This window comes from Spermophilus citellus, assembly GCF_964194105.1.
Source record: "Spermophilus citellus genome assembly, contig: SCAFFOLD_53, whole genome shotgun sequence".
Lineage (NCBI taxonomy): Eukaryota > Metazoa > Chordata > Mammalia > Rodentia > Sciuridae > Spermophilus > Spermophilus citellus.
Genome location: NW_027672727.1, coordinates 2,685,599 through 2,698,019, shown reverse-complemented (window position 1 = coordinate 2,698,019; position 12,421 = coordinate 2,685,599). Strand labels below are relative to the sequence as shown.

Below are 12,421 nucleotides of genomic sequence, written 5' to 3'. Positions count from 1 at the left end.
GGTTTATGTTAGTGTTAGGTTTAGGGTTAGGATTAGGGTTAGGGTGAGGGATAGGATTAGGGTTAGGTTTAGTGTTAGTATCTGTGTTAAGGTTAGGGTTAGTGTTTATTATAGTGTTAGAGTTAGTGATAGGTTTAGAGTTATTGTTAGGCTTAGGGTCATGTTTAGGGTTAGTGTTCTGATTAGTGTTAGGGTTAGGGTTAAGGTTAGTGATAGGGTTAGTATTAAGGTTAAGGTTAGTGTTAGGGTAAGTGTTAAGGTTAGGGTTAGTGTTAGGTTTAGATTTAGGGTTTGAGTTAGGATGAGGGTTAGGGTTATTTTTAGGGCTAGGGTTAGAGTTAGGATTAGGATAGGGCTAGGGATAATGTTAGTGTCAATTTTGTGTTGGGGTTACTGTTAGGATTAGTTTTAGGGTTAGGGTTAGGGTTAGAATTAGGGTTTACAGTTAAATTTAGTGTTAGGATTAGGGTTAAGTTAGTGTTAGTGTTAGGGTTAACGTAATAGTTATGATTAGGGTTAGGGTTAGTGTTATGTTAGAGTTAGTGTTATGATTAGTGTTAGGGTTAGGGTTAGGGTGAGTATTAGGGTTAGGGTTAGGGTTATGTTTGTGTTATGGTTAGGTTTAGGTTTAATTGTGCTGTTAGGGTTAGGGATAGGTTTAGAGTTAGTGTTAGGGTTAGTGTTAGGTTAAGGGTTATGTATAGTGTTAGGTTTAGTGTTAGTGTTAAAGTTAGTGTTAGGGTCAGGATTACTTTTAGAGTTAGGGATAAAGTTAGGGTTAGGGTTAGAGTTAAGTTTAGTGTTAGGAATAGGGTTAGGGTTTGTTTTTGGTCTAAGTTTACAGGTAGGGTTGGGTTAGGGTTAGGGTTAGTGTTAGGGTTACAAATAGGATTAAGGTTATATTTAAGATTAGAACTAGGGTTAGGTTTAGTGTTAGAATTATGGTAATGTTTAAATTTAGAGGTAATGTTAGTGTTAGGGTTAGGGGCAGAGTTAGGGTTAGTGTTAGGGTTAGGTTTAGGATTATTGTTAGTGTTAGGGATAGGGTTAGGGTTAGTGTTATTTTTAATGTTAGTGTTAGGATTAAAATTAGGTTTAGTGTTAGGGTTAGGGTTAGACTTAAGTTTCGTGTTAGGGTTAGAGTTAGGGTGAGGTTTAGGGTTAGGTATAGTGTTGTGTTAGGGTTTTTGTTATTGTTAATGTTATGGTTATGGATAGGGTTAGGGTTAGTTTTAGTGTTACAGTTAGGGTTAGGATTTATGGTATGGTTAGGATTAACTTTAGGATTAGCATTTTGTTTAGGGTTAAGGTTAGTGTTAGTGTTAGGGTTAACATTAACATTAGGCTTAGTGTTAGAGGTAGGGTTAGTGTTAGGGTTAGTGTTAGGGTTGGGTTAGGGTTAGGGTTAGTGTTAGGGTTAGCATTATAATTAAGTTTAGGGTTAGTGTTATGGTTAGCATTAGGTTCAGGTTAGTGTTAGGGTTAGTGTTATGATTAGGGTTAGAGTTACTGTTATTTTTAGGGTTAGGGTTATATTTTTGTTTATATTTAGTGTTAGGGTTAGTGCTAGGTTTAGCATAAGGGTTATGGTTAATTATAGGGTTAGGGTTAAATTTATGGTTAGTATTAGAGTTAGGGTTATTGTTTTATGTTAAAGTTTTTGTTAGGGTTAGGTTTTGGGTTTAGGTTAGTGTTAGGTTTAATGTTTTATTTAGGTATGTTTTTGGTTTGGGTTAGGGTTAGAGCTAATGTTAGGGTTGGGTCATGATTAGAGTTAGAATTAGCATTAGGGTTAGGTTTAGGGTTAGTGTTAGCATTAGGTTTAGGGTTAGGGTTTGGGTTAGGGTTTGGGTTAGGAATATGCTTAGGGTTAGGTTTAGTGTTAGTGTTAGTGTTAGGGTGAGTGCTAAGTTTAGGATTTGTGTTAGGGTTAGGTTTATTGTTAATGTTAGGATTAGTGTTAGTATTTGTGTTAGGGATAAGTTTAGGGATAGTCTTAGGATTTGATTTAGGGTTAGGGTTAGAGTTAGTGTTAGTGTTACAGTTAGGGTTATGGTTAGAGTTAGGGTTAGGTTAGTGTTAGGGTTAGTGTTAGTGTTAAGGTTAGTATTAAGGTTAAGTTTAGGGTTCGTGTTAGAGTTAGGCTTAGGTTTAGTGTTAGGTTAGGGTTATGGAAAGGATTAGTATTAGATAGTGTTAATGTTCGTGTTAGGGTTTGCATTAGGTTTAGGGTTAGAGTTAGGGTTAGGATTAGGTTTGGTATAGGGTAAGTGTTAGGTTTAGTGTAAGTGTTAGCAATAGTGTTATGTTTAGAGATAGTTTAGGGTTAGTGTTCGGGTAAGGTTAAGGTTAGGGATAGTGTTAAGGGGGTTATTGTTATGGTTAGCATTAGGGTTAGGGATATGGTTAGTGTTAGGGTTAGCATTAGAATTAACCTTAGGGTTAGTGTATGGGTGAGTGTTAGGGTTAGGTTTAGGGTTAGGTTTACTGTTAGGATTTTGGTTAGGGTTTATGTTAGGGTTATGGTTAGTTTTAGGTTTACTGTTAGGTTTAGGGTTAGTGTTAGGATTAGTGTTAGTGTTAGGGTTTGCGTTAGGGTTATTCTTAGTGTTAGGGTTAGGGTTAGGGTTAGGGTTAGTGTTAGGTTAGGGTTAAGGTTCGTTTATGTGTGAGGGTTAAGGTTAGTTTTAAATTTTGGGTTAGGTTTAAGTTAGGGTTAGTGTTAGTTTTAAGAATAGGCTTAAGGTTAGGGTTAGGGTTAGGTTAGTGTCAGGGTTAGGGTGAGGGTTAGGGTGAGTGTTATGGTTAGGGATAGGGTTAGTGTTATGTTAAGGGTGAGGTTAGGGTTAGGAATAGGGTTAGGGTTAGGATTATGGTTTGGGTTAGGTTTAGGGTTATGTTTAGTGTTAGGGCTAGGGTTATGGTTTGGATTAGCATTAGGGTTAGGGTTATGTTAGTGTTTAATTTTGCATTAGAGTTAGTGTTAGGGTTAGTGTTAGGGATAGGATTAGGTTGAGGGTTAGGTTTAGTGTTAAGTTTAGGGTTAGGGATAAGTTTAGGGTTAGTGTTAGGGTTAGAGCTATGGTTAGGTTTAGCCTGAGTGTTAGTGTTAGGGTTATGGTTAGGTTTAGTGTTTGTGTTTGGGTGAGGGTTAGGTTTATGTTTAAGTATAGTGTTAGGGCTAGGGATAGGTTTAGAGGTAGTGTTAGGGTAGGGTTATGGTTAGGGTTATGGTTAGGTTTAAAGTTAGGTTTAGGATTACTGTTGGTTTCAGGGTTAAGATTAGTGTTATTTTTAGGCTAAGAAGTAGGGTTAGGGTTTGGGTTATGGTTAGTTTTAGGATTAGGGTCAAGTTTAGGGTTTATTTGAAACTTAGGGTTAGAGTTAGGTTTAGGGCTAGTATTAGGTTGAGTGTTAGGGTTTGAGTTCAGGTTTGTGTTACGTTTAGTATTATAATTATGGTTAGTATTAGTGAAAGGATTAGGGATGGGGTTAGGTTTAATGTTGGGTTTAGGGTGAGTGTTAGTGTTAGGGTTACTGTTAGAGTTACGGTTAGGGTGAGGGTTAGTTTTAGGGTTAGTGTTAGGGTTAGGCTTAGTGTTAGCATTAGAATTCATGTTAGGTTATGGGTTAGGGTTGGGGTTAGGTTTAGTATTAGTGTTGGGGTAAGGGTTAGGGTTAGAATTAGGTTTAGGATTAGTGATAGGTTAAGGGTTAGGATTAGGTTTAGGTTTGGTGTTAGGGTTAGCATTAGTGTTAGGGTAAGGGTTAGGGTTAGGGTTACAGTTAGGGTTAGGGTTATGGGTATGGTTTGTGTTAGGTTAGGGTATGGTTTGTGTTAGGTTAGGTTTAGGATTAGGGTTAGGTTTTGTGTTAGAGTTAGGGTTAGGGTTAAGTTAGGGTAAGGTTTACAGTTAAAATTGTTTTTACACATAGGATTATGATTAGTGTTAATGTTAGTGTTAACATTAGGGTTAGGGTGAGTTTTAGGGTTAGGGTGAGTTTTAGGGTTAGGGTGAGTTTTAGGGTTAGGGTGAGTGTTAGGGTTAGTGTTTGTGTGTGTAAGGGTTTGAGTAAGTGTTAATGTAAGGGTTAGGGTTAATTTTAGTGTTATGGTTAGGCTTTGTGTTAGAGTTAGGTTTAGGGTTGGTTAGTCTTAGTGTTAGAATTAGCATTAGGGTTAGGTTTAGTGTTAGTATTAGGGTTAGCGTTAGAATTAGGGTAAGGTTAGGGTTAGGTTTAGTGCAAGAATTAGGGTTAGAGTTAGGGTTAGTTTTATGTTTAGAGTTATGGTTAGGATTAGGTTAGAGTTAGGATTAGTATTAGGATAAGGGATAGGGTTACGTTTAAGTTTAGAGTTAGGATTAGGGTAAGAGTTAGTTACGGTTAGGGTTTGTGTTAGGGTTAATGTTAGGGTTAGCATTAGGTTTAGGATTAGTGATATGGTTAGGGTTAGGGTGAGTTTTAGTTTTAGGGTTAGGGTTAGGGTTCACGTTAAGGTTATGGTTAGTGATGAAGTTTGTGTTAGGGTAAGGTTAGTGATAGGGTTTGTGTTAGGTTTAGGTTTAGGGTAAGTGTTAGATTAGTTTTTGGGTGAGCGTTAGAGTTAGGTTTAGCATTAGGGTTAGTATTAGGGTTAGTTTTATGGTTAGTGATAAAGTTAGGGTTAGTGTTCCATTTAGGGTTACGGTTAGGGTTAGGTTTTGTCTTAGGGTTAGTGTTATGTTTATGGTTAGATTTAGGGTTGTAAGGGTCCGGCAAAGCGTCAGAGAAGGAGAGACCACACGAGACTAGCTCCATGCAATGGCAAGGGAGATTTATTAGGGATCTGTTATAGCGCGCTGGGGCCCCATGCTCATTCAAGAAGGGAGAGCAGCCCAGAGCCCAGAGCAGAGGTCAAGCAGAGCTTAAGTACACTTTTTGGAGAGGGCGGTGGGCTTTACATACATCAGAACAAATCATCATGAGGCGCGGGAAAATTGAACAACAATTCTGAGACATGATTAGTCCATTCATTGGTGGGAACAGTTTGGGCAGGGGTGATTGGTCACTTCTAAATGGGGTACACATTTAAACTGATTGGTTCTGGGGCCTATATGTTTATGTGCCATGCTGCCTGGAGCCCTTAGCTATTAAACAACCAGGGAATCAATGGAGATATTTACTGGGCAGTTCCCGCATTGTCCTAACAACTTTACAGAGATTACATATTCCGGGGATAGCAGAGGAATTGTAACAATAGACTTTTACCTTTTAGCCCAGGCCTTGTAATCTAGAAGCTTTACAATGCCCTAGTCTTTTACACTTTAACTCAGACTTTTGCAGCTTAGATTCAGCTTAGAAATTTTACCTTTACATTCCCCACTCCTTTTTCTGACTACTTTTAATCTTAAAAGTACTGAATCATAATTATTGGAAGGTCTCATTTTTCATTTCTGTCAGTGGAGCATATTGTTGTCTGATTACTATGAGTTATCCTGCGTTTCCTAGAATCGATTTCAGCATGGCCTCCATTTTAGATTTCACTCGATATTAGACCCCAATTTATCTAACTACACTGACTACCTAACTTTAAATCTGGCTTTATTTCCCCCCCTATTTTGGGAACTCCTTACTGCTGTGAGGAAGGGTGACGAAGAGAATCTTTCTGGCTTCTTCAGGCTGAAAAGGGATGGCGTGGGGCAAGCAGTTTGGAGTCCCCCTTAAAAATATCGGGTCTATCGAGTGGTCCATGATAAAAGTCCAATTGAGAAGTAATAGGCTGGAGGGCCATTCGAATGATAGGTGGTCTATAAGAGAAACAAGAACTCATTAGTACTGGAACCATATTGATGCAGTAATAAATGCCACAGCACAGGAATATGCCAATAAGTATAATGACCAAGACAAAGATTAACAATGTTTTCCATCAGGCAGTACCAGGAACTAGGAGCTAAGATATTGTTTTCACAACAAAGTTGCTGAGGACATGGCTTCCATCTGAGCATGTAAATCTTTAAGGATATTTGTCACATTGTCAGAAATGTCAGGGATGTAAACACAACAACTAACATTTAGGGTTACAGATGTCCTTTTTCTTAAGATATAGTCTAATAATCTAATGCCATCTGATCCTGCAAAATCCTTTGCTAGTATGACCTCTGTGTCTAATAGAGAAATCTTTAATTCTGTTACTTAGGGCAGAATAACCATACTAGCAAACGTCAAGCCCACCTGCGTTGGTTAGAAATAAAGGCCTTAGACTAAAACTACTCTAGCAGTCCCTTTGACAGTTATCAGGCATTTCTGTCTAAGAATTTCTTTTGTAGCCTCTAGTCTACTTATTTATGGAAGTTACATTTAACTATTATTATCATTTAAGATGTCCAGGAACAGTTGTGCTTTGGCTTTGACTGTCTTTGCTAAGTGTTTAAGATGAAGCAAGTCAAACCGACTTCTGTTTCTACCTATTGTTCACAGTCAGCTGAGTTATGCTGGGAGTCCTCGGGAACTTTACAACAGCTTCTCAGTTCTGCTAGTGCCATTTGCGCTAGGATGGGTCCAGGCCTTGCTTGACCATACGGCTTCCCTCAGAGGCATCAGGGATGTCTCCCTTCTCTGATGACCCTCCTCTTTACAGCAAATGCACTGATTGGCCTTCTGCCCTCCACTGGTCTCATTAATCTCCCTGCTAGGGAAGTTATGTGGCCTAGAGTTGCAGAGCCCTTTGAAAAAGTTCCCTATTCCCTGATTCAGACTGACTCAGAGGGCAAGAGCCAAATTTTTAATTTTAAAACTTAATCTTAAACATCTAGCAAATAAGTCAACAGCCTTATATTAAGGGTACTGAACTTTAATGTCTATCTCTCTATCCTGTAGGTGGCAACTCCCTATAACTCATTATCTTAAATTAACCCAGGTTGTGAGTTCTTAAAGCAGTACCTCTTTAAAACATTAACAGGCAATTCTTAAACCATCTATAGGCAAACCACAAAACAAAACTAACTAGGGTAAAAACATATTTAGTCTATGTAATAGCTACCTAGAATTTTGGCAGAGTACATCCCCTGTTTGGTATCCTGGCAATCGTGACAAAAACCAACTTTTGGGCACAACTTTAAATGCACTGAAATCTGGCCTACTTCTTTCATAGTCACTTTCACATGCAGTGAGTTGGGACATAGAGCCTTATCTCAAGTAAGGCGGGGCTCTTCATAAGTCTTAAATACTATAGTTCTGAAGCTGATCTTTGCTTTTTAGACATCATTTTACAAAGTTTACATAAATTGTTGCTCAAGTTTACATGAATATTAGCTAACCCAACATATTATCACATCTAAAACATGAATTAAAGGAAGGCTGGAAGCTTCTAACCACTTGTTGGAAAGTAGCAAAGTATTTCTGTGTTTTACAATAAAACCTTCACCCAGATTAGGCTCTCATTGACTTAAAAATTCATTTAAATTGTATCTCAGTGTAGAAAGCAACATAGAACTTTACATATCTTACTGATAACTAGTCCAGTTATAGAACACAAATGATAAATAAATTTCCAACATGTTTTTTTCTTTTTAAGCCTAAAATTACCATACAACTTTAGAACACCAGCTTGATATAATGTTCTTTTGAAGCTTCTACCTTACAGACTTGTATACCTGAAAGATATGAACACATTAATAACACCATAATTACATTGATGTTTTTATATTAACCAAGTTTAGCTTTTAAAGAAATGACTAAGGGGGAGATAGCAGGGCTTAGATAAATGGCAGGCAGCCCATCTATTGGCAAGTTTTTCCAGATATCATCACCAGCACCTGAAGAAGATCAGAGTGAACAAAAACAGAATGAAGATAAAAATTAGAGCAAAGATCAATTTCTGGCAGAAGTTCCATGTTGGGGGGCTGACAGAAAAGAGGCCAAGGGCCATGAGGAAGCTTAATAGGACATAAAGACTCATGAATCCAGGATGGCAGATTAAGAGGTTCTCTGAACTTGTTGTTTCCCGCTGTCCCATGTCCGCTGCATTCCATCGTGCCTGGTAGTGAGCTTCAGCACTGAGTGAACTGTTCTCTTGAAGATGTTGAGGGTCCATCGGTCATCAGAGGCTAGTAGTGCCTAAGCAGAAGCTGGTTGGAAGTTTGATTTGAGACTTTCTGTAATCGGATTTGAAGGAACTTCATTATGCAGAGCAAGAGAGCACAAGAAAAGTATTGAAAAACAACAGTTGTTGTTTAACCATAGTTGTGTAACTTATTCAAAAATTTCTACACATAACTAATTTACATAAACCTCCTTCATCACTTACTTAAACCCTCTTGATTACTTAGTCACATAGACTCTCCTATCTAGAAACACATTTTTTTCTCTCTATTAGTTCCATATCTAGAACCTTTTAGTTTCCCTTTTTTATCTACTAACCTCCTTTTGTTCACATTTTGAAACAATACTTGTAAACTTTTAAATTTAAGCAGAGTTAACATTTTATTAGGGCCTTTTTTGAACACCTAGAAAAACTTATAAGCTTAATTTAAGACCTCTTTACTTTCATCTGTTTACCCAATTTAAATTGAACCATTTGAATCACGTGAATCAAAGATATTTGGATCCATTTTTAATTTTTTATGAGCGCTCCACATCTGTTAATTGTCATATCACTGCAGGATATATGGACATACACACATACAGACATACCAACATACAACACATAACAAGAGTAACACATAACACAAAAGGCCTTGCAGCTTTCTCAGGTGAAATCTCATTGCAATGTTAAAAAAAAATCCAGTTGATCAAAAATAGAACTTATCAGAAAAACCTTAACTTGTCTGTAGGATAAAAATCACGAGCTCAAAAAAATACAGAATCTAAGAAAAAGCAAGAGTCCTAAAAAATATGACTGGCCAGTAGTTAGTAAATACCATACAATTTACTTCTTGGTTTGGTCTAGTTTGAGTTCAGGTAAAAAGACACTTTTACCCCCCCCCTTTTTTTTCCTTGGGCCTGAGCTCCAAGCTGCTTCTGTTTGCATATCAGCTTAAGCCCTGGCTAAGGTCTGGAAGGAGCAGGGAAAAACTGCTATTTTGAGCAGACGCTTTAGGCCTAAGGCATTTTAGCCATAAGTCATATTTCCAGGTTTGGATGTTGAAAATTATGATACAAATTTAAGAAGCAATTCCCAAAATTTTATCTTTTTACACTAGAAAAACTTGCTCACATAAAACTGGAAATAGGATCTCTACCATCAGAAGAAATTTCTTTAGGACCTCTAAGCCACTTTCCTTGTTCTGAAGTTCCTAAAGCAGCATTAAGTTACATTAAATTTGCCCACACACTACCATGTATATCTGAAATTAAGCTTTGAGAATTTCCAAGACTGTTGTTATTTAATTATTTAAGGTTATTTTAATGAGCCAGACCAACGTTTTAATTTAACACTTTTTTTTTTCCTGAATCTTACACGCTGAGGGAAACAGATATCATATCATAATTTATTATTTTTATCCCAGTTAATGTACTGGTACACCTTAGTGAAATCTTCTCAAGCTACCCAATTTAAAATTGAAACTCTTTAGAACTATCTGAAATCAAACTAAACAATTGCTTAAACCCAACTTTTAACTGCAAGATAGTGCAATGCTTTAGAAACCCATTCAGATACCAGATTGTTACAATAAAAAAATTATTTTTTAGACACACATTTAACCTAGTTTATCTTTAAGAAACAATCAGACAACCAGATAAGAATATATCCCTCCAGGTTTTGAACTTTCATTTAATTATGACTCCCATCAGTGGCACCATAGACTTTCCCATGAGTGGACCAGATGTTTTCACGTAGGGGCAACTATAGGTTTATATCAAGGGCCTCAGTGTGACTGGCTTTACTGCATTCAGTGTCCCTTCTTTTTAAGTAAACAAAGGTGGAGTAATCCTTAAAGTACAGATAAGAGATAAGGGAGTTCCCCAAAGCAAAATGGCTCTGGCAGCTGCTGGGAGTCCCTTAGTCTTATCTCCCACCCACAGGATTAGCTCCTCCAGTTTGGTTTGACCTTAGGCACTAGGCTTTTTTTTCCCTCACCTTTTAGTAGCCAGCTCCCAAAAAGCTCATCCTCTGCTTGCAGTTGTTTCGAGTGCTAGGCTTCCCCAAGAAAGCAGAGTGGAGACTCCTTAGAAGTCTCCTCAGGAGTGTTAAAATTTGTGACTGAAAATTTGGTTCCCATCTCTAAAGCCAATTAATACCAATTTAATAATGAGGACAGGGCTTTGAGAAAGGTCAAAGCAAGATGTCAAAGTTGTTAAATCCCCAGCAGGCATCTCTATTTGCATTCAAGCTGATTACGGGAGGGAAAGAAAACATTGCTTTCCTAGTCTCAGTATTTAGCCTTACTTACAGCCCAACTCCAGGAAGACCCATTCGCTTCTTTGGCCCCGCGATCACTGTGGCCGGGAGGGCTGTAACACTCGGGGGGTTTGGCGACCCGGTCCCTTCTACCCCCACGAAGGAGGGAGAGGGCCGGGTACTCCAGAGCCGCTTTTTCTGCTCGCCGGAGGACGGAAGGGGGGGCAATCCCCCACTGACTCCATGTCCGATCCCGTCTGCCCCGCTGTGGTGGAAATGCACCGCACGGCTGGTGGCAGCCCGTTGCCGCCAGAAGAGGGGGAGGAGGGGCGGTCCCCCGCTGACCTCACCCCCGATTCCGTCCACCCGTCCCCCGTGCCCACATTCCTCTCCTCTCCCGGGAGGGGAGACGGCCAGGGGGCGGAGAGGACAGGTGGGTGGAAGGGCCCGGAGGAACAGGGACGGGACAGATCTGCCATACCGCCAGGTGGAATCATCCCAGCAGACTGTGCGGACCCCACCCATGCAGGAAGAGATTCGCAGAGGTCCTGAAAGGTTAGAAGCCATGATCTGCATGGCCATGCGGCCCCTGCTGAAAGACAATATCTCTGACTTTGCAGATTAGAGAGAGAGATGGAGGGACTCTCCTGGGGGCCATTCAACTGCGAGGGTGGGCCACTCTGAAGCGCAGGGAGACAACTCAAACGTGACGCAAACGCGGACACACAGTAAACGTTTAATACAAATTCAGAAGCAAAAATTAAAGACAGACAGTGAATTCAACAGAAAGAGTTGCCGGCAAAACCAGACAGGTTGGCAGCAAAATACACCGACGAGAGTTCATGCGCCCCTCTACCTGATGGGGGGGCACTCCTGTCCCCCCCGAACCCTCCAAAGCGTCCTTTGGAGGGGTGGCCTATGGCTCCCTAGACACGTCTGCCTGCCACCGCCAGGGGGAGCGTACGCTCTCCACTGACAGCCACACACACACACTGCCAACCCCATCCGAGGCTCTGAGAGCTTATGCCCTCTGGGGACTTATGCCCACCATTAAGCCGCCAGAGACCAAACCTGAGCGATCGCACCTGAGCGATTGCGAAAGAAGAACAAGGGGGAGAAAAGGAGAAGAAGGAGGGGAGAGAGAGAGAGAAAGAAAGAGAAAGGTGCCTTACTTACCCCCGAAGCAGTTCGTTGGGTCTCCCTGTCCGGCGATGCGCAGTTCCTGGCCAACACACCAAATGTAAGGGTCCGGCGAAGCGTCAGAGAAGAAGAGACCACACGAGACTTGCTCCATGCAATGGCAAGGGGGATTTATTAGGGATCCGTTCCAGCGCGCTGGGGCCCCGTGCTCACTCAAGAAGGGAGAGCAGCCCAGAGCCCAGAGCAGAGGTCAAGCAGAGCTTAAGTACACTTTTTGGAGAGGGCGGTGGGCTTTACATACATCAGAACAAATCATCATGAGGCGCGGGAAAAATGAACAACAATTCTGAGACATGATTAGTCCATTCATTGGTGGGAACAGTTTGGGCAGGGGTGATTGGTCACTTCTAAACGGGGTACACATTTAAACTGATTGGTTCTGGGGCCTATATGTTTACGTGCCATGCTGCCTGGAGCCCTTAGCTATTAAACAACCAGGGAATCAATGGAGATATTTACTGGGCAGTTCCCGCACTGTCCTAACAACTTTACAGAGATTACATATTCCGGGGATAGCAGATTAATTGTAACAATAGACTTTTACCTTTTAGCCCAGGCCTTGTAATCTAGAAGCTTTACAATGTCCTAGTCTTTTACACTTTAACTCAGACTTTTGCAGCTTAGAATCAGCTTAGAAATTTTACGTTTACAGGGTTAGCGTTCAGGTTAGGGTAAGTTTTAGGGTTAGGTTAAGCGTTAGCGTTAGATTTTGGTTAGGTTTAGTTTTACAGACAGGGTTATGGTTAGTGTTAGTGTTCGGGTTTGGGTTAAGGTTAGCGTTATGGTTAGGATTAGTATTAGTGTTAAGGTTAGGGTTAGAATTAGGTATAGTGTTAGGTTTAGGAATAGGTTTAGGGTTAGTGTCAGGGCTAGGGTTAGATTTAGGGTTAGTTTTATGGT

The 12,421-nt window shown here is 40.1% G+C and overlaps 1 protein-coding gene across 2 annotated transcripts; it reads right to left on the bottom strand.

The window, feature by feature from the left end:
• Positions 1-5,706: 5,706 nt before the first annotated feature.
• Positions 5,707-11,162, bottom strand: LOC308640701 (uncharacterized protein). Of its 2 annotated transcripts, XR_014020339.1 has the most exons (3): positions 10,374-11,162; positions 7,567-7,634; positions 5,707-5,789 (listed from the first exon to the last, which is right to left on the bottom strand). XR_014020339.1 is itself a non-coding variant. In XM_081312483.1 (2 exons), exons 1-2 carry the CDS (start codon positions 10,901-10,903, stop codon positions 7,619-7,621), a joined length of 546 nt encoding a protein of 181 aa, XP_081168609.1. In that variant the 5' UTR covers positions 10,904-11,162; the 3' UTR covers positions 7,037-7,618. The 2 variants fall into 2 exon arrangements, 1 of the variants encoding a protein (XP_081168609.1); XM_081312483.1 differs by lacking the exon at positions 5,707-5,789 and having other exon boundaries at positions 7,037-7,634.
• Positions 11,163-12,421: the final 1,259 nt, after the last annotated feature.